The 23,116-nt window shown below is 47.6% G+C and overlaps 1 protein-coding gene across 1 annotated transcript in view; it reads left to right on the top strand.

Moving 5' to 3' along the window:
• The first annotated feature begins 2,604 nt into the window (after positions 1–2,604).
• LOC148441998 (alpha-1-antiproteinase-like) overlaps positions 2,605–23,116 on the top strand; it is a 31,763-nt gene continuing 11,251 nt past the window's right edge. Inside the window, exons 1-2 of the mRNA XM_088464342.1 lie at positions 2,605–2,622; positions 22,241–22,905. Coding sequence (XP_088320468.1) covers positions 22,245–22,905 — 661 coding nt within the window. The 5' untranslated portion in view covers positions 2,605–2,622; positions 22,241–22,244. The remainder of the gene's footprint in view (positions 2,623–22,240; positions 22,906–23,116) is intronic.

The following is a 23,116-nucleotide window of genomic DNA, read 5'->3' as shown; positions in this document are numbered from 1 at the left end:
TTGAAAATGTATTGGGCGCTAGTGTTACTGGGTGGTGACAGGTAGGTGGCGAAGCGGACGCACAGAGACGGTCTGTCTTTTGGGAGTGTTTTTTTTGAGCATACATAAATCTCAAACATTTGCAGATCTGCGCACGGGCAGGAGCTGCACTGAGCGCGGGCGGGAGCCGCACTGAGCGCGGGCGGGAGCCGCACTGAGCACGGGCAGATGCTGTTTCTGCGATGTCGCTCACAGTGCCCCAAAAGCAGCAACATGATTGACATGCTGCTGGCGTTTGGGGGCCAGCGTCCTGGAAAACCGGGGGCATGTCTGCCCCATTGTAAGGCCGTGCCGAAGCAAGTGGCTGCATCTTTGGACGAGGCGTCACTGGCCCCAACAGCTTGATTTCACTGGATATACTGGACGCCTGAGGGTTGCTAAGATCTCCGATGTTCGCGCTGTTGATTCGATGCTGCATCTTCAGACACAGAAGCAGATCTCAGAAGCCACAAGGTTAGTAAGAAGATGCCTCCTGCGACTTTTGCATCATTTTGCTAAGCTGCTGCGTACAAGGTTGTGCCTTTAGCGTGCATCTCTGAATAAGCCCCTCTGTACGCAGAGCCATAACTAGGGATGTGCGAGTGGTGCCAAAGCATAGGGTGCAGAGCCCTGGAATGGCACCCAGGGGTGTCGGGAGGGGAGCGGGTACTAATCACCCGGGTCCTATGTCACCACCTCCTTCCCTTATACCTGTCAGCAGCCCAGCACCACGCTGCTGTGTGCTAGGCTGCAGTGAGAGGCCAGAGGAACTGCTAGCTGGCGCTTACCAGCAGCAGCATTCTCCTCTCCCTCTGGGGTGGAGCGATCACAATGATCGCGCCCCCCTCCCCCAGGATTTGCGCTGGGCTGAGGGGCTCACAGTGCCCTCATCCCCAGCACACAGCGCCACTTCACGGCACTGCATATAGGTATTTTCTTTTTTACCTAAGGGGACGTGGCCACTCCTGCGATTAAGCCATGCCCCCTTCCCTCCGGGACCCGTCCTGATGGCACCCTGCAGCCAGTAGTGTGACTGGAGCACCACTGAGGTGCCCAAGGGATGCTCTGAACAGGTGCCCTGCAGCATGTGGAGCTGACCGGAGCATGATTAGGATGCTCTGGGCAGTGCCCTACTTTCCAGAGCCCGTGGCCCCGCCCCCTAGGTGTGGTATCATGAAATCATGGGTCTAGGGGATGGGTTGGGCACAGGGCACGCTGCTGCTGTTTTATGCTGCGGTATATATGGAGACACATACACGGTGCAACTTAATCTGCACAGACTTAAAACATCAGGCAACTGTGTGCGACATCGACACCACTTTTACCTCTGAATCAGACCCTATATTTATAGCATGTCCCAGTAAGTGAAAAGCTCTTTTAAGTTTAAAAACCGTATTAGCTGTGGCCACAGATATCTGGAATATTATTTATCCTAATTACAAATAACCTTGCATAGATGTTTGTTTTTCACCCAAATAAATAGAACAGAAAGGGGAGATTCATACTATTGGAAAGTACAGTACTTTGGGGCCCAATTATCAATGATGGCTTTTGCAACGCGATCAGGACATGCCAGTAACACCCCTAATCGCATTGCAAAAAGCAATCATATTGGCCGGATGTATCATCCGGGACATAGAGGGACACGGGCTCCAAAAGGATCGCGTCCCTGCGATGTCTCCGGAGAGCTGCCGGCCAGTGCAGGGGGTGGTGCACATGTGCAGTCCCATGGACTGTGACATGCACATCCGCCATAGCCGGGGAGGGATCCGGCGTATCCCTCCGCCGGCTAATAGTGTACGGTGTAGCCCATAGGCTACAGCGGCTAATGCCATCTTCAGGGGCCAATATCCGGAATGCATCGCATCCCGGATATTGGTAAATTTGGCAGCATCCCCCATAGAAACCTATGGGGAATGCGGCTGCTAGTGGTAATGGAAGGATCACAGCAAGTATCGGTACCTCCTGCTGTCCCTCCTTCATAAGGGGGATGCCTAGCATTTGAGGTAAACCACCAAGATTTTACCTCAAATACACTTTGATAAATGGGCCCCTTATGTCACAGAACTTCCCTTACACGCACCTCTTTGCCATCAGCTAAACACTGCCGTAGGTGCGGTTTATACAATTTCAAATCAATATTGCAATAGACGATCTTCTAATCTAATATGGGGGTTTATTTATTAACGGCCATTTTGTCAAAGCTGCCAATCACCAGCCGCTTTGAACATTAGTTTTAGAACAGCAACGGGCACCAATGATAAATCAGGCTGGTTTATCATTGATTCCAGTCGCCATTTAAAAACTATTCTTGAAAGCCAATAATGATCAGCAATTGCCCATTAGTACATAAAGGCCTTGGGGTCCAAAAGAGGCAGCAATAAAAAATTGTGACTGATTTTTTTCTGACGCTGAGACAACGTAGAAGCAAATAGATGGAACTGGTCAGTATTTACTCCCCCAGCTGTGAACCCGCAGCCGGAAGGTTATCTGGTTAATGTTTAGAGAGGTCTCAGCTTGCACAATAATGTGGATACATAATCCTATATAAGTCATCATTGCCACTGTGAGAGCCTGACCGCTCCTGTGAAATCCCTGAAAATAGTGAGTATACCGATTTATTCCTTAGAAAATAACTGCTCTTTTATAACCTCAGGTGTATTTTGGTCCTACGCTGCATTGGATGTTTAGGGGCAGATTTAATTCTCGTTCTGACTGCAGCTGTATTTCTCTGGGGAGCAAACTGAAAACAAGCGATACCTCTCTGACCAGATATCATGCAGAGCATTATGCCATAAGGTTACAACGGAACCTCAAAGCTAATTGTATTCTTCCCATAATGGCTTATTTATCAAATAATACTTGCAGGATATCCCCTGAAAATACACATTTTCTGGTGATTCCCATTGAGGGACCACAGTAGATATCTCAGTATCTTCTATGAGGGCCACTCTTGGATTTACCAAGCTTGGCCCCAGCAGCTAATGCCATCTTTAGATGGCATTAGCCGCTGTAGACTATGAGCTACAGATCGCAAAAATTACTGAAAGAGGGTTCTGTAGGAACCCCCACCCCACCCCCACATCTGGCAATGGTCACTGCCCATGTGCGCTCAGCAGTCTGCAGTGTCCTGATAGAGTAGTGAAGTGATCGCATTAACGATCACTTCATGTCTTACACATCGCAGGGACAGGAGGAGCCTCTGAGTATTTAGATACTTTCAGGCGAATAATACTTTCCTATTGCTGCTAATAGTGTTGATAGGAAATTATAATTTTGGGGCCTAAAACCTAATAATTGATGACCCATAATGACTTCCTGGGTTTCAAAAATGATTCTACATTTTGGATTGTGTCATGGTGGGTACACAAAGGGTCTTATTCAGCAGTGCACGTAAGTGTACTGCCAAACGCAGATTCCCGATCGTCTGGAATCTGCGCGGGCGCCGGATCCGTTTCCCAAAATGGAGACGTGTGGCCGCCATCTGGGGGGGGGGGAAGGGGGAAGAGGCCAGGATCTCCGTCGTCTGATGGAGATTTCCTGGCTCCTTTGTTGTATCTGCGGCAGCTGGCTTGTTTGCGTCACCTCATGGGTCACTGAACCCGGCTGATGGGAACGCATATTATTCGATGCTGCTTCTTTGGATGGAGCTTGGATAATTAATGCATGTGGGAGGTTTAGATGCCTCCTGCTGCTTTACCATATTACAGCTATCGCAGCTGCTTTAGCTCCTGCGTTCTTTGCTGAATCACCCCCAATATACGATTTTACCCAACAATACTCAATTCCAACCGAACAAAACAATCCCAAAAACAGCGACATACAGTGCACACACTACCCAATAATCCAAATGATCCTTTCTATTCCAAATTGTCTCACTGATATAGTGTCTCAGTACACCATACACCAGACAGCGGCCGAGGTCGGCACACACTGAAGGATATCAATACGACATGAACAACATAGTGAATGCAGCACTCACTATATTGGGAGCAAAAACAACCTCTTTTTGCCTGATGGTGCTGCGTAAACCCTACACAATTATTGGTCCTGTCGGCGGAGCGGCGATGATAACATATGCAATAGCACAGGAGGCGTCTGTAGTATAAAGACGACTCCTGCACACTTCAGGGATCCCCAGCTGTGTCCGAGGACGCAGCCATCGGATCACTTGCGTTACCATCGGCCACCTGAGTAACCCTCAGGTTACCCAGTATGGCCGGTGGTTTCATGCTGCCGGGACCAGGAAGTTTGTGTTGGAAGACGCAGACCATGGTCTCCGTTTTGTAGAACGGACCCGGTCGCTGCCCCCTCTCTGCCCCCAAGCAGCCGCAGACTGTCAAACAGGTTGCGGCTTAGGGGGCACTGTATGTATAATCTATTTAAGTTTATTTTATTACTATATATTTGTATTTATGTGTATATATATATATATTAAGGAAAATATATAAACATCCCATATTATCCCAAGCAATGAATACTAGAACTTCTTATGTAAAGGCCCCCAAACACGCTGCGATAAAGTAGCCGATCTGACTGATTGGTACGATTTGGCTGCTATATCGCACCGTGTATGGGCCTGATGTCGGACCGAGCGCGCACCCGTGGGGTTGTACTTCGCACCCCCTAATCTTACTGCAGGTTCAGTTGATCAGGGGATGCGATGTGCGATCCCATGCAGCGCTATGCGGGTAGAGGAAGGGGAGCCGTAATTTTGGGCGGTCGGCCACCCGATTGCACCATGTGTAGGAACCGCCTGATATGTCGGATGTCGGATCCCCCATTACATTGCACGGTGCCTATCGATCGCACCGTGTATGGCCGGCATAACTGGAAAACAAATTGTAACAACTGTAAATTGTATCTCTTCTAGCTACGGTGCTCATAATAAATACCTAATAATTTAAAAGATACTTGCAGAGTTCCACATCTATATACCAACTGGTATTATATATGAAGAAAGTATCAACTTGTTAGTATCCCTATACGTATTAGGCGGAGGCAGGGGCGCCGAGAGGGGAGGGGGGAGCAGATACTGTTTACCTGGGCACGGGCTTCCTGAGTGGCCCGGCGGGGGGCTCGGTGCCGCTCCCCCCTCCCTTCTCTCTCCCTCACAGCAGCCACAGCAGTCTCCTATGCCTGTGGGGGGGAGCAATCACACTGATCGCACCCCCCCTGGCTTTGCGCCGGGCTGAGGGGTTCACAGCACCCCCTCCCCGGCGCGCAGCGGCGCTGCAAAACTGTGTTGTTGTTTTTTTGCTCAAGGGGGCGTGGCCATGCCTCCTGCGATTAGGCCGTGCCCCCTCTGTACCTGGGACCGGCAGGGCTCTCTACGGCCCTGGGCAGAGGGGGAAATTTTAACAAACCTTTCAGTGTATATTTACCCATAGTAACCAATCAGATTCTAGCTATCATTTTATAGAATGTACAAGATCACAGGTTCTCAAACAGTGCATGTTTTCCAGGTCTCCTCACAGAATTACAAGTGACATAATTAGCTCCACCTGTGGATCTTTTAAAATGTGTCAGTGAGTAATGACTACACCTGTGCACCTGCTAGGGGACCTGGAAAATGTAAACTGTTTTGGGACCTGAGGACCGAGTTTGAGAACCACTTCAAGACCATTCCCCCTGTCTCTCTAGCCTACTCCCCTGTGTTTATTTCCAGCCATTGACTCACCCCACTGTGTCTCTCAACCTCATATCTCTTGTGTCTCTCAGTCTCATCCCTGTGTCTCCCAAGCTCACCCCACCCTGTGGGGTCTATTTACTAAGCAGTGTTAGGAGACAGAGTGAAAAGTGATAAGAAAGTGATAAGGTGACAGCCAATCAGCTCCCAACTGTCATTTTTCAAACACAGCCTGTGAGATGGCAGTTAGGAGCTGATTGGCTGGCACCTTATCACTTTTCACTCTGTCTCCTAACACTGCTTAGTAACTAGACCCCTGTGTCTCTTAGCCTCATCCCTCCCTGTGTCTCTCAGCCTTATCACATCCCCTGTGTATCCCAGCTTCCCCCTTGTGTCTCTCAGCCTCATTCCCTACTGTGTCTCCTAGCCTCAGGCTCATCCCCCTATGTATGCCAGCCTTATCCCAGCTGATGTCTCTCAGCCTCATCCTCCCTGTTTCTCTCCAGCACATCCCCCATGACTCTCAGCCTTACCACTCTTGTGTCTCTCAGTCTCACCCCAGTCTCGGGAGATTCTAGAGAGTCCCCCTTTTACCCCTCTGTCACAGAAATATTAACTATTGATTTTCAAAAACCTCCCAAATCTCTGCAACAACTTTTCTCTCCAAATTCCCCTTTCACTTATCCTGGTGATGATAACTAACCAAACTCTAGAAATAGCAGTCGCTCCAGGTACAGATTCACAATCCACTTAGACTTAGATGTGAACCATTACATTCTAAAGTAACAAGACACCTCCTAAGATTCTCACATGAAGTAGAATGTCATTGGCGTTATCCTCATGCTCCTCACATACGCAATTTACAACTCCTACTAAAAAGATCTGGACACTGCCAAAAACACACATTTCCAATGTCTCATCTTTGCTCAAGCTTCTAACCCAAAGCATCTTTTTTACTACATTTAAATCTCTGCTCACCCCTGAAACACCAAGCCCACTGGCTACTATAAGTGCCCAAGATATAACTTCCTACTTCAAAGAGAAGATTGATGAAATCTGATCTGAAATAATATCTTCTTCCTCGTCTGGCAATCTCCTCAATTCCTTCCCAGATCCACCTGGCACCTTCTCTCTATTTATTCCCACAAATGAAGATGACGTTATTTCCTCTCTTATCATCTTCCTACTCTACTAGCTCTCCCTTTCCTGTACTGTCACATATCAGCTTCCTACTCTACTAGCTCTCCCTTTCCTGTACTGTCACATATCAGCTTCCTACTCTACTAGCTCTCCCTTTCCTGTACTGTCACATATCAGCTTCCTACTCTACTAGCTCTCCCTTTCCTGTACTGTCACATATCAGCTTCCTACTCTACTAGCTCTCCCTTTCCTGTACTGTCACATATCAGCTTCCTACTCTACTAGCTCTCCCTTTCCTGTACTGTCACATATCAGCTTCCTACTCTACTAGCTCTCCCTTTCCTGTACTGTCAGATATCAGCTTCCCACTCTACTAGCTCTCCCTTTCCTGTACTGTCACATATCAGCTTCCCACTCTACTAGCTCTCCCTTTCCTGTACTGTCACATATCAGCTTCCTACTCTACTAGCTCTCCCTTTCCTGTACTGTCACATAGCTTCCTACTCTACTAGCTCTCCCTTTCCTGTACTGTCACATATCAGCTTCCTCCTCTACTAGCTCTCCCTTTCCTGTACTGTCACATATCAGCTTCCTACTCTACTAGCTCTCCCTTTCCTGTACTGTCACATATCAGCTTCCCACTCTACTAGCTCTCCCTTTCCTGTACTGTCACATATCAGTAGAGTTCTGACTCTGTTCTCATTCCAACCATAAGACCTGGGGCGGGGTGCATGACGCATCACAATTTGCAATGCATCCCGCCACTCGTTACATGCATGCCGGTGTTAATTACGCCCGTATGCAGAAAGAGAAATGGCAGCTGTCTCGGTAATAGCGACCCTTTGTGAGTGAGAGACTTCCAGGTCTATGAGCCAGAATTCTCACTGGGGTCCTTCTTCACATGCGCAGAAGGTCACACGCGCCACAGGGGTGATGTGAGGGATCCCTCCCAGGGGGGCATCATGAATAGAAGTCCATAGGCTTCTATTGGGCAAGATGGCGTTGCCAACTGCATCCAAGCCCCGGAATGTATCACATTCTTGGGCTTGGTATATATGAGAAATGTGGTCAAACCACCAACACTTCATTTTCAAGGGGTTTGACCACATTTCTGACATTGCTGCACCCTGCCCTTACAATCTCTCTTTCTCTAATGATATCTATCTGTCATTATTCCAGCATGCAGTGATTACTCCTATTTTGAAAAAAAAAAAACAATTCTGACCCTAATGGGTACATTTTCTAAGATGGGAGTTCTATTACGAGGTGATGTTGCCCATAGCAACCAATCAGATTCTACTTCTCATTTATCTAGCACCTTCCAGAAGATAATACCTGGAATCTGATTGGTTGCTATGGGCAACATCACTTCTTAATAGAACTCCCATCCAGGCCCGCCAAGAGCAACGGCAGGGGAAGGAGCGGGGTTGGACACGGACCCCAGCCAGGCCCTGCCAGCAAGCCCGGGCCCGGGTAATTAGTACCTGCTCCCCCCACCCCTCGGCGCACCTGCTCCCATCTTAGTAAATTTACCCCTCTCTCTCCCTAAAATTACTGTCTTATCTCTCAGCTCTCTTGTTCCTCAAAGATACCTGAGACACTTTCTGTACTTGCAAATCTTACTAGATCCAATTCAGTCAATCTTTTCCATCACTTCGCAGAGACTGCACTAATTAAAATGGTGAATGATTGCATCACTTCTAAGCATGGGCGCCGAGAGGGGGGGGGAGCGGGTACAGTTTACCCGGGTCCGGCGTCGCCCCCCCTCCCTCACAGCAGCTCAGCACACAACTTGTGCTGGGCTGCTGTGTGAGACTGCTTGGAGCAGTCTCCTATGGTTGTGGGGGGGGAGCGATCACACTGATCGCGCCCCCCCCTCTGCTTAATGCTGGGCTGGGGGGCTTACAGCGTCCCCCTCCCCGGCTTGCAGCGCCGCTAAGCGGCGCTGAAAAAGTTATATTTTTTCTATTTTTTTTCAAGGGGGCGTGGCCATGCCTCCCACAATTAGGCCACGCCCCCTCCTTTACCCGGGCCCAGCCAGGCTCTCTATGGCCCTGCTGCTAAGTGCAAAGGCCACTACTCACTTCTGATTCTCCTGGGTATCTCTGCTGCATATGACACCATTGACCACTCACACAAACATTACGAACCCTAGGTCTTCCGGACACAGCCTTACCTTCTTTCTTATCCTACTTATTAAATCTCTCTTTCAGTCTTACGGTCTGATCCATTAAGGATCGCTATTGCTATCGCAGCTCCGTAATTGCACGCAGGTCTGCTGCAAAAGCATGCTAATGATTGCTATCGCCCTGCCAGCATAGAGACGCCCACTGCCTCCCACTACCTCTATCTCACATCCGTAAAACCTTAAAGTCCAGAGTATACATCGGTAACATCGAGTACCATCGGCCCCTCATGTAGAATTACAGCAGCCCTGACTTAGAAATTACTAACCTCGTTGCACGCAGTAAGCACTCAAGCTGCGTACGCCGTCGCAGTGGCTAATTTATGCACGCCCATGTAACGGTGTTCAACAGGACAGACAAGCCTGCACTTCTCCAGCCACTCCCCCATCACCACCCCCAAATGCTGACTACATGTCACTCACTTTGCGATGGCTTACCGTGCTCTGCGTAATTGCAGTGCGATCGCAGTGTAGCCCTCGCACATGTGCACTGCAATGCATGCGCAGTACGCAACAACCGGCCAACTGCGTGCGCTGGTGCAGTTGTAATCCTTACTGAATCAGGCCCTTAGTTTCTCCGTATCCACCTCGTCTTCACTTCCTCTATCAGTCGGAGCAAGGCTCAGGGTTAGGTCCTCTGCTTTTCTCTATCTATACATCTCTCCGCAAATTAATCAACTCTGTTGGATTTCAGTATCATCTGTACATGAATTATACCCAACTCTACGTATACTCTCCAGATCTCGCATCATTCATATTGTCCCGCATTACTATAATGCCTATCTGACTTACGGGGTATATTTATCCATAACAACCAATCAGATTCCACTTAACATTTAACTAGCACCTTCCAGAAGATTATAGCTAGAATCTGATTGGTTGCTATGGGCAACATCTCCACTTCTAAAAACACTCACTTTAGTAAATATACCTCTACGTCTTGGATGGCATCTTGCCACCCCAAACTCAATCATTCAAAAACAGAGTTGTTAATGTTTCCACCAGCCAATAGTAGTTACCAACCTAATATCTCTATTTCTGTTGAAATGCTAATAAACCCCTCAAGCCCACTGAGTAGGTTTCATCATTCATTCTGAATTGTCCCCAATGATCAAATTTATAATGCAATATTAAGGGATATCTTTGCCTACTTACCTGCAGAAAGGTCCACTGGAATGCGTCATCTTCCTTTTCCATGATACTGTCCTGGTGATGTCTTCACTTCCAGGTTTATGACCTGAGTAAACCAGAGCCGTAACTAGACTTTTTGGTGCCCTGTGCCAGAGAGAGCATTCCCCCCCACCCCTACCCCCTCCATTTTTAAATAGGGACATGAGATAGTGCACCTAAAAAAGGGCCATGGTTTCATGGGGAAGGGCCAGGGAAGAGATAGGGGAGGCCAGGAGATGCTGGGGATGAATAGGGACATAATATAGTGCACCTGAGAGAGGGCCATGGCCTCATGGGGAAGGGCCAGGGAAAAGATAGGAGAGGCCAGGAGATGCTGGGGATAAATAGGGACATAATATAGTGCACCTGAGAGAGGGCCATGGCCTCATGGGTAAGGACCAGGGAAGAGATAGGAGAGGCCAGGAGATGCTGGGGATAAATAGGGACATAATATAGTGCACCTGAGAGAGGGCCATGGCCTCATGGGGAAGGGCCAGGGAAGAGATAGGGGAGGCCAGGAGATGCTGGGGATAAATAGGGACATAATATAGTGCACCTGAGAGAGGGCCATGGCCTCATGGGGAAGGGCCAGGGAAGAGATAGGGGAGGCCAGGAGATGCTGGGGATAAATAGGGACATAATATAGTGCACCTGAGAGAGGGCCATGGCCTCATGGGGAAGGGCCAGGGAAGAGATAGGGGAGGCCAGGAGATGCTGATGATAAATAGGGACATAATATAGTGCACCTGAGAGAGGGCCATGACCTCTTGGGGAAGGGCCAGGGAAGAGATAGGGGAGGCCAGGAGATGCTGGGGATAAATAGGGACATAATTAGTGCACCTGAGAGAGGGCCATGGCCTCATGGGGAAGGGCCAGGGAAGATATAGGGGAGGCCAGGAGATGCTGGGGATAAATAGGGACATAATATAGTGCACCTGAGAGAGGGCCATGGCCTCATGGGGAAGGGCCAGGGAAGAGATAGGGGAGGCCAGGAGATGCTGGGGATAAATAGGGACATAATATAGTGCACCTGAGAGAGGGCCATGGCCTCATGGGGAAGGGCCAGGGAAGAGATAGGGGAGGCCAGGAGATGCTGGGGATAAATAGGGACATAATATAGTGCACCTGAGAGAGGACCATGGCCTCATGGGGAAGGGCCAGGGAAGAGATAGGAGAGGCCAGGAGATGCTGGGGATAAATAGGGACATAATATAGTGCACCTGAGAGAGGGCCATGGCCTCATGGGGAAGGGCCAGGGAAGAGATAGGAGAGGCCAGGAGATGCTGGGGATAAATAGGGACATAATATAGTGCACCTGAGAGAGGGCCATGGCCTCATGGGGAAGGGTCAGGGAAGATATAGGGGAGGCCAGGAGATGCTGGGGATAAATAGGGACATAATATAGTGCACCTGAGAGAGGACCATGGCCTCATGGGGAAGGGCCAGGGAAGAGATAGGGGAGGCAGGAGATGCTGGGGATAAATAGGGACATAATATAGTGCACCTGAGAGAGGACCATGGCCTCATGGGGAAGGGCCAGGGAAGAGATAGGAGAGGCCAGGAGATGCTGGGGATAAATAGGGACATAATATAGTGCACCTGAGAGAGGGCCATGGCCTCATGGGGAAGGGCCAGGGAAGAGATAGGAGAGGCCAGGAGATGCTGGGGATAAATAGGGACATAATATAGTGCACCTGAGAGAGGGCCATGGCCTCATGGGGAAGGGCCAGGGAAGAGATAGGGGAGGCCAGGAGATGCTGGGGATAAATAGGGACATAATATAGTGCACCTGAGAGAGGACCATGGCCTCATGGGGAAGGGCCAGGGAAGAGATAGGGGAGGCCAGGAGATGCTGGGGATAAATAGGGACATAATATAGTGCACCTGAGAGAGGACCATGGCCTCATGGGGAAGGGCCAGGGAAGAGATAGGAGAGGCCAGGAGATGCTGGGGATAAATAGGGACATAATATAGTGCACCTGAGAGAGGGCCATGGCCTCATGGGGAAGGGCCAGGGAAGAGATAGGAGAGGCCAGGAGATGCTAGGATGAAATAAGAGGAAGCTACAAGTGAGAATCATAATAAACAGGAAAATTGACAGTCCCAAGCAGCGCCCCCTGCCCTGCCATGGCACTGGTCGCACTACCCTAGTTACAGCCATGGAGTAAAGTAACGCACATACACGGGCATCGGGCTATGCATGTGCTAGTGGCCACTATCAGGGCCTCTCTGGGCCACTGTGTCAAAAGAAGTGCGTAGGCTTCTATATGCATCGCCAGGGCCGGTTCTCCCGTTACGCATGGTACGCAGCTGAGTATGGCGCCACATAGTGGAGGGCGCCTCAGCTGCGTACCATGCGGGCCGCAGGCAGAATGTGTCTCTGTGACACAGCTGCACCACTTGTGTAGCGCTGACTGGACGGAGTTCGGGCAGCACTACACAAGTGACAAACACACAGCCGCCGGCGCCGGTAGCTGTGTGTTTGTTTTGATTAGCAGCCAATGAGAGTCTGTCAGACTCTCATCGGCTGCTGCGCCCGCTGCCGGAGCCATCTTCCCGCTCCCGCAGTGGGTAATGGGAGAGACATCATGATGTCTCTCCCGTCATGCAAAGCGGCCTGGGAGGACGGACGGAAGGAAGAGCTGATAGCGGCGGCGGGACCAGGAGCAAGAGCGAGGTTTCAGGTAAGTGTTTTTTCTTTTTTTATTACGTGTCTCAACTGGGGGGGGACTACTACTGGGGGCACTACAAGGGGGCTACTACTGGGGGCACTACAAGGGGGGCTACTACTGGGGGCACTACAAGGGGGGCTACTACTGGGGGCACTACAAGGGGGCTACTACTGGGGGCACTACAAGGGGGGCTACTACTGGGAGCACTACAAGGGGTGAATACTACTGGGGGCACTACAAGTGGAGGCTACTACTGGGGGTACTACAAGGGGGTTATTACTGGGGGCACTACAAGGCGGGCTACTACTGGGGGCACTACAAGGGGGGTTACTATTTGGCTCACTACAAGGGGGGATTACTACTGGTGGCACTAGAAGGGGGGGCTACTACTTGGGACACTACAAGGGGGGATTACTACTGGGGGCACTAGAGGGGGTATTACTGCTGGGGGCACTACAAGGGGGGATTACTACTGGGGGCACAAGGGGGGCTACTACTGGGGACACTGCTTAGGGGGGCCTCCACTGGGGGCACAACAATGTGGAACTACTACAAGGGGGACTACTACTAAGGGCACTATATAAAGGGCAATACTGGGGGAACTACAACTGGGGCCACTGTTTAAAGGGTGCTGCATAAGGGGTACCACTATTGGGGGCACTGCATGGTGGGACTACTACTGGGGTCACTATATAAGGGGCTTACTACTGGGGGCACAAGGGGCACTGCACAGGGGGGACCACTACCCGGGGCACTGTAAAAGGGGCACTGCATAGGGGGGCGCCAAAAAATATACTCGCTTACCAAAAAATTTGGGCTAGGGCTGGCCCTGTGCATCGCCATTTATAGACGGTGTTGCCTATCAGGCAAAAGCTCCAGAAAGTTACGCCTTCCAGAGCTAGATGCATATGGACAAATTTATCACTGATATGGGGAACCATATGTAATGTGATACAGTTACGAAAACTGCAGTAAATACTTCCCACAATCTCTTTGCAAATCCTGTTATATACAGTTAAGAAACATATCCAGAACAGGGCCAGATCCAGGAGTAGCCGTGCCCTGTGCAGAATGGGACTGAGGTGCCCGTTTATCCTGCTCGCAGTGAATCCACGCTTAACTGTTAAGGGTGTGTGGCCTAATTACCATAGGCCACACCCCCTGAATTGCGCTATTAAGGGTGTGCCCGTATGGCACGCCTCCTGTTTAACGTCAGGGTGGGGGACAGCCCAGCACTCCCTCAGTAGCTGAGCTGCCCCGAGCCCTCTTCCTGCACTAAATGGACACCGAGTGCATGCGCGCAGCATCCGTTCACCTTCTCCGGGGTCTGGAACCACCTTTCAGTTGCGGCGGTGGGGGTGCCCAACCTCCCAACAGCCTGTGGGACACTTCGGCCCACAGGTGGAATAGCGGGGCAGTGCCGGAAACACAGTACTGTCTGGCTGAAATCGGGGTGGTTGGGAGGGGATCGCCCTCTATGGGGTGGCGCTCCTGTTTGGCCGCACTGGTCAAATGTGCCTTGAGGCTCGAGCTGGCCCTGATCCAGAATATGCCCATACTGCAAGAAAAAGCATCATGGAGACTGCGCAGTAGCACACTCCATATCTCAACATTCTTTAATCTCAAAATATATCCCTGCTTCACCTCTCCACTCTGCACAAGATCTGTGTCTCTCATCCACACTCATTACCTGCTCCCATCCATGGTTACAGGACATTTTTCAGGCCGCTCTGTGGAATGCCCTCCCTCACACAACAAGACTTTTCTCTATTCCCCAAACCTTCAAGCATTCCCTAAAAACTCACCTTTTCAGACAGCTTATTAAATTCCAGAACCACCCACATAACCTCCGTAAGATATTCTACTAATTACCTTTCCTCTACACAGTTCACACAAAACGTACTTGTGTTCTCTTTTAAACACTCACACAACTTTCTGACCCTAGGCTAACATTGCTTTGTGACTGGATCACACAGCACACCAAGGACCTCATTCAGAGCCGCTTGCAAAATGCGAGCGCTCGCTCTGAATGAGGGCGGTCACATCTAAAAAATTATCCGGCCTCCTGGCCGCTCGCTAGGCTGGTTTGGTTAGCACCCACAGCCTTAACGAGTGGTCAGGATGATGGTCGCGATGGTCAAGACCATCGTGACCATCGGGGCTTGCGACGAGACCCTTGTGGTAGGGTCCTGTCTGCCGCAAGCCCCAGAGAGCTTTCGGCTCTAATAGAGCCGGAAGCTCTCCCACTGACATCACTGGTGATGTCAGTGGGGCCGCCCACAAATGGCAGGCGTTTGCTTGGGAACGCCTCCGTTTGTGAAACCACCCCCACGCCACGCCTACAAAACGGGCGAGCGTGCGCACAGCCAAACATCAACCCGCTTGCGAGCGCTCAGGCACTTGCGAGTGGGTCTGAATGAGACCCCAAGATCCTCTGCAATCTGGCTGGGACAATGTGTCTGTTATTACCTAGTTTTGTTTTATTATTGCATTTCGAATACTCTTTTTTTTTTTTTAATAATACAATTTAAAATAAATTTAAAAAAAATGCATCTAACATCCATGGACATTTTCAAGGACAAATCTGCTAAAACAGGGTCTATCTCTGGAAATTAGGGGCAACTGAGAACTATGCAAACAGACATGTTTAAATAAAATGTTGCAGATTAACTTCTGTAAATCATGAAAGCTGTCTTGAAGCCCGATGTACAACTTAAAGTCTGTTAGCAATGCCACCCAGCTCTGCATTTGTATGTATAGGCCATTGAAATAAATTACCTATAGAAATGAATGGGGTAAAGTTCTACCAATCATAAACAACAATTATATACTGATGAGGAGGTTCTGACCTCTAGGGGGGAATGTTAAAGTGTCCGACTTTGCTAAGTGACAATGGGCCTGATTCAGACCCACTCGCGAGCGGCTGTCCGCTCGCAAGTGGGTCGATGTTATGCACTGAGCATGCGCACGACGGAGGGAGCTCCGCCGTGCGCATGCGCCAGACGCGACAAGCGAAGGAAAGTCCTTCGCTCGTTGTGTCCGATCAAAGGGGGCGTGCTGTCAATGTTGATTGACAGCACGCCCCCTTTGGTGGGCGTGCCGGGGGCGTGCCTCCCTGACGGGGGCGTTCCCACGGGAACGCCTCCCGTCAGAAGCCGGCCCACTGACATCACTAGTGATGTCAGTGGGAGTGATTTTGGCTCTGATAGAGCCAAAATCACTCCGGAGCTTGCGGTTGAAAACCTCAACCGCAGGCTCCGGCTCGCAATTTCGATGGTCGCGATGGTCTCGACCATCGCGACCATCACAATGCACGCTCGTATAGCCTGTGGGTGGTGACCCACAGCTATACGAGCGTCCAGGAGGACGCTCCATGAAAATGGAGCCCGGCCCTCATTCAGAGCGTGCGCTCTGCTCAGAGCGTACGGCTCTGAATGAGGGCCAATATTTCAGAGATTTTTTCCACCTGGATTTAGTGCAGCAACTTGGTTTTGCTATAAAAAATAAAATGGGCACTTTAAACTAGAGATGTGTGTGGACCCCCATGTTTTGGTTTTGGTTCTAATTCATCATCGTGTTTTGGTTTTGCCAAAACCACCCTCAAGTGTTTTGGTTTTGGTTCTGGATTTTTTAAAAATTTTTTATAAAAACAGCTAAAATCATGTAATGTGGGCCTAGTTTTGTTCCTACAGTATTATTAACCTCAATTACATTAATTTCCAAAAATATAGGGTAAGAGGGCTACCTGGCTGATACATAGTACTACAACATAGAAAAAAGGACAGCAGGTGCACCTTACAACCATTTAATAATTATACTTTATATAATCATATACTAGGTTTTTGGCATAAATTTGGCCAAAGTATATACACCTGAAGGCCTGGACTAGCCCCCCTCCCACTTGCCTCCATTTTTTTAAATAGCATTTATTGACTGCACACATAGTATAGTATAGTATAGTATAGTATAGTATAGTAAGAACTTTATGCATTATAACTATATAGCAAGTCAGTTGTGGGGTGAACTTTGGGGAGGTGGGCCCCTTAAACTGCTATAGCTGCATTTCTTCAGGGCATCACCACCTAACACTTATTTTAAACACTGAGGGCTCTATTTACTACAATCCGCATATTGAATGCGGATTGTAGTGTGATATTACCGAGTGAATTCGCATTGCGAATTCAGGCAATATCACAGGGATTTACTATAAATCCCTTGCAGGGACAGAGCTTGCGATAAAGCTCTGTCCCTGCGGATCCCATCCGCACTCTAGTCGCGGTATTTTCGGAAAAAATACCGCGACTAAGAGCCCGCGAATGCGCCGACCGACCACCGCTACTACCCCCCCCACCGACGCTAAGCCCTGCCCCCGGCGCTAAGCCCCGCCCCCCGCGATCGCGGACCCCCGCGACCACCCCTCCCCCCCCCCCCCGCGACCCCCCCTCCCTTCATTACACTTACCTGCATCCTCCTGGCCTCCGGTGATCTTCTCCGGGCTTCCCGATCAGGTGATCTCCCATACTGCACTGGGACCCGATCACCTGATGACCGGGCCCCAGTGCACTGTGGGAGACCAGCTGACCGGAGAGGAGCCATCACCGGAGGCCCGATCACCGGTCCCTGGATTCAGGTAAGGAAAAAAAAAAATGTTTAATTTTTTTTTCTTTTTTTTACAGCAATCAGCTTGCAGTCTCTTTAGACCACATAGCTGATTACTGGTACCAGCTCCCGCCTCTGCTCTCACCGTTAGAGCAGAGTGGGAGCCCGGTAACCGGGGGAGACCCTGGATAACGCCACCTCCAGGTGGCGTTATTATCACAGGGCTTCCCCCGGTATTTTTTTACAATTTATTTTTAGTAACTATGGTCGGATCGCATTTCCCATTACAATTATGGGAAATGCGATCTGCTTTACTAAAAATAAGTGATACTGGGGGTTGGAGTAGAATTTTACTAATTCTACTCCAATTGCCCTATAATAACTACAGGTGATACTAAAATAATGTGAAAAGGGTGTGAAAACACCCTTTTTCACTTTATTTTAGTAAAAATAATGTTAATAAATAGAGCCCTTTATATCACTCAATGCTTGTTTTTTATTTATGTAACATTTCACACATTTTTTTTTTTACTTTTCTAACACTTCTAACACCAAACAGCTACTTTCCCTTACCTAACACTTTAACACTTCACTGCTATCTTTTATTTGTGTAGCACCCTGGGGTGGCTTGGCTGTGCTGTTTTGGGGTTGCCCCATGCCCCAGACATGAACCCCTATAACGTTAGAGACTTACCCGATGAGGTTATTTTGATGTTGGGAAGCACAGATGGTGTAATGGTTAGCATTACTGCCTCACAGCACTAAGGTCGTGGGTTCGATTCCCACCACGGCCCTACCTGTGCGGAGTTTGTATATTCTCCCTGTGCTTGTGTGGGTTTCTTCCAGGTACTCCGGTTTCCTCCCACACTCCAAAAATATACTGGTAGGTTAATTGGCTCCCAACACAAAAATTAACCCTCGTGTGTATGTGTGTACATGTGATAGATTGTAAACTCCTCTGGGGCAGGGACTGATGTGAATGGCCAAATATTCTCTGTAAAGCGCTGCGAAATATGTATGCACTATATATATACTAGAGTGTGCCCAGAGTCTATAATGTCTGCAGAGGTCACCAGGAAAATGGCTGTGGCGGCCATTTTCCCTGTACTGCGGAAAAATGGCCACTGCGGCCATTTTCCAGTCGTTTTACAGCGACGGACCCCCGCGCCGATGTGGGACTTCGGAGAGGTAAGTAATATTATGGGTGCAGGGTGTGCGGTGCGGGGTCCCCCTGGACCCAGGGGCCCGTGTTCCCCGCACACCCTGCACCCATTATAGATAAGCCCCTGACGGCAATATAATAAACCATATGGCCCCATAGGAAAATGTTTTCATTAATCAAGAACTATATCTAATGCATGCACTCATTATTTCCCAAATTGACTATTGCAGTAGTCTCCTTACTGGTCTCACCACAAACAGGTTCTCACAACCACAATCCATTTTGAATGCAGCTGCGAGGCTGATCTTCCTCACCAAACGTTCATCGTCTACTGCTCTGCTCTGTCAGTCCCTCCATTGGTTACCGGTTTTCTATAATATTCAGTTCTAAATACTGTTACTTACACATAAGGTTATTAACAGGGGAATATCTCTAATGGGTGCAGGGTGTGCAGTGCACATGGGCTCCTGGTTCCAGGGGGGCCCACATAGCACACCCTGCACCCATAGAGTCTTACACTTACCTGTCCGTAGTGCTACTCAGCAGCATCGGCTCAGCGCTGCAGAGCAGCAAAAATCACTGGGAAAGTGGAAGCAGCCATTTTCCCGGTGACTCGCGCATGCGCAGTGCCGCTGTCGCCAGGATAGGATCTACTGCCAGTGCAGAGCTGCGGGACAGCCGGAGAGAGCAGGGGGCTCGCACTAAGTCTGCACACAGGCCCCCTTCTCTCTGGAAACGCCCCTGGCTATTAACCAAATCACACCAACAAACATGTCTTCACTTATATCAAAATATCTACCAACCCGACCTCTCCGCTCTGCACAAGATCTGCATCTCTCATCCACATGTATTACTTGCTCCCATTCATGGTTACAGGACTTTTTTCTGGGCTGCATCCACCCTGTGGAATGCCCTCCCATACACAATAAGACTTTCCTCTAGTCTCCAAACTTTCAAGTGTTCCCTGAAATCTCACCTCTTCAGACAAGTTTATCAGATTAGAGAACCGCCTACATAATCTTCATAGCTACCCAATCTAATTACATCCCCTCTTAAAGTCCACACATAACCTCACATATTTTCTTCTTTCATGTTCACATCCTCCTGTCCTTTGGCCAATATTCCTGTGTGACTGGGTCCTACAGCTCACCAAGAACCTCTGCAATCTGGCTGGACCAATATGCAATAAGTAGCACCCACCCTTATGTATTAATTACTATTTCCCTATAGATTGTAACCTTGCAAGCAGGGCCTTCCTACCTCTATGTCTGTCTGTTATTACCCAGTTTTGTACTACTAAGGTTTCCAATTGTAAAGCGCAATGGAATATGTTCCACTATATAAGAAACTGTTAATAAATAAAATGAATAAATAGATCAGACAGAGGTCAGAGGACAATATAGGGAATGGAGGTGGAGTATGAAGTGGAAGGCAGGTTGAACGATCAATTGATTAATTGAAAAAATTAAAATTGAGCCGTGGCCTTGCAAGAGCTGTTTTGCAGCAACTGAGAAGAGAGAAGGCCATAAAAGAATACAATGTTAATAGCCAAGGATTCCTAACAAGGGTTGCAAAAGAAGCTGGCCATACTACCCTCCCCCTTCCTTCTTCTTTACTAATTGTGTAACACACCTCTGTAGTACATTTATGAGGTGCACCAGAGAATTGGAGTATGAGAGGAACTAGCTCAGAGGCCCAAGGGCAGAACAGGAAATGGAGGTGGAGTATGTAGTGGAAGGCAGGTAAAAAAAGGAATGATCAATTTATCCATTGATTAATTAAAAAAATAAAATTGAGATATGGCCTTGAGAGAGCTGTTTTGTAGCAACTGAGAAAAGGCCATAAAAGATTACAATGTTAGTAACCAAGGATTCTTGACAAATGTTGCAAGAAAACTTGGCCATACTTCTTCACCTCCTCATCCATCCTTTATAATTGGGTAACACACCCATGTACAACATTTATAAGGTGTACCAGAGAGTCTGAGTATGAGGGAACTAGAAAAACAAAGAAAGAAAAGTATTCCTGTTATGGGGCACTTTCTAACTGATCAAATATGATCACCTTTATCTTTTCAATATTTAGTGACCCGTACTGAAATAATAAGCCAAAAAGATATATAAACTTAACCTTTATTCTATTCCTAAAATTGGATCAGCAAAATATCTATTACATATCTTTACATTTTTATACATATAAGCTAGAAAACACAAAATGTGAAAATGAGTTAAAATATTGCCTCCTGCTATATCTGTAGTATTATGCCGTAGTGTATATTCTATATATTTTTTACCACATATGAGCATAATCCAAAATATAGATTGGGTGTTATCAGGGTAATATACTGATATATTTCTTACTTAGGTCCCAAGTGATATGGGCTTATATTGTGTTGGTAATTGCTATTATACTGGCAATTCCCACTGCTATATAAATATTGTGGTCAGAGGGGTTGCTCTTACCTGAATTGCCAACATTTCTGTGGGATCAGCTCTCTCCAAGGGAGGCTGGAGTGAAGCCTGTACATTCTGCATTAGCAGTGGAGGTGTGGAATTCCAGGGTTACTGCGCAAGGTGGAGATAATTACCATTAAATATAAAATAATAGTTAATAATATTTAACGCTCTCTGATGAAATGTACATGAGACTTGTTGAAAATAAAAATCCTAGTTTAATATACATACATTAAAACACATATTGCACTAAATCAATTGAATACATCAAATTGGAACTGTTATTACAGAATAATTTCTAAATAGATACTAAAAACAATCCTGTGGCAACTAAATATAATCTACGTGTATATTATTAGTATAAAATTGCTGGCGTCCCAGCACTAAAGCATAATGTCTCAATTGTATAATAGATGATCAGTTATTGTATAATGAACTGTGGCCACACTACTGATAAATAATATACGATCCAGTATATAAAAGTACTGATTGTAATATTGGTACTCCAACCTAATAAAGCCCGTTTTGTATAAAGTTAATAGGCAACTTTCCTTAGGCGGCAAACTCTCTACCTACTCCGGCACCGACCGAGTACGTGTGCATCAATAGCAGGTGTTGACCGGGTATACAGGGTCCCAGAATAGGACCTGCTGACAATCCTCCGCTTTCTCCGATCACTGCCCGCGGCAGTGATCTTTATTGCACTTTATTGCACTAGGAGGTGCCTTTGTCGTTTGGATGTATTAAAAAATATATATATAATACAATAAAGTCTCAGTCATTGACCATTGATGGGGCTTTTAGTTCCACAAGCACCAGTGCGTCCAAGCTGTCAAGGGCTTGATGAGATTTGTAGCGTCCCAGTATAGAACTTAATCCTCTTTTCTTACTTATTTTCTTTTAAATAATTTAGCAAATTGACCACTGCTTCATCCTTCTTTCACTTCAATTAGGAGCGATGCAAAATTGCTCCATTCTGGCATGATGTACAGAGGATGTGCAGAACCTTTGGACCTACGATATCGATTAAAGCTAAAAAAAAAAAAGTCAACTTTTAAAGTTAACAGGGAGGCTACATTTAAAAAATAAAGAGGAGAAGTCTTTAATTCCTCTAAAAAAAAATATATACAGTATACATTTAATAATGTTGTACTTTTTTGGAGCTCGACGGTCTATTGTATTTCAGACTTTGGTCTGCTTTTCTCTTTTCAGAAAAATGAAGGTCATTCTGTTTCTCTCCTTGACTGTGGTGCTCCTTTGCAGCATAGCCTTTGCTGACCATCACAAAGATCATCATGGTGACAAAGATGACCATCACAAGAAAGGCGACCACCACAAGCACCATCACCATTCCAGTGATTCCTTGGCCTGCCACAGAATAGCAAACCAGAATCTTGGTTTTGCATATAAGCTTTTCAGGCAATCAATTTCAGATCACCCCACTGAGAACATTGTCTTATCCCCAATTAGTATTTCTACATTATTAGGTCTATTACTCCTTGGTGCCAATTCCAACACCCATGATCAGATCTTAGAAGGACTTGCTTTCAACACCTCTGAGATCTCAGAACATGACATCCATGATAGTTTTCACCATCTCATCAAACTGTTAAACAACCAAGACAGTGAGCTGCAGTTAGATGATGGGAATGCTCTCTTCATAGAGCAGACACGTAAAATCCTACCTAAGTTCTTAGAGGACGCCAAGAATTTCTACCACTCTGAGGCATTTTCTACAGACTTCAAAAGTTCAGAAGAAGCTAAAAAGCAGATCAACGAATACGTGGAAAAGAGAACCCACGGCATGATTCCTGAGCTACTAAGCAGTGTAAACCCTGAATCGGCATTAGTTCTGGTTAACTATATTTATTTCAGAGGTAAGCCACTGTACTGAGAGAAACTGTGTCCTACATTTTGTGAAGGGCTTAATATATATTTTGTTAGCCTTTTTAACCTTTTCATAGTTCATTAATATAAATATAAAAGTCATCATGCCTTGACTGAACTTTTTATAGTTGCAAACCAGAATATAAGTAATTTAAAGCCAATGTTTTGTGTTGTGTAATTAGCTATAATATGCTTGATGTT

The sequence above is a fragment of the Taudactylus pleione genome, unplaced genomic scaffold, assembly GCF_031769625.1.
Source record: "Taudactylus pleione unplaced genomic scaffold, aTauple2 ptg001661l, whole genome shotgun sequence".
Lineage (NCBI taxonomy): Eukaryota > Metazoa > Chordata > Amphibia > Anura > Myobatrachidae > Taudactylus > Taudactylus pleione.
The sequence above is the reverse complement of the archived record's forward strand: the minus strand, read 5'-3'. Positions and strand labels throughout refer to the sequence as shown.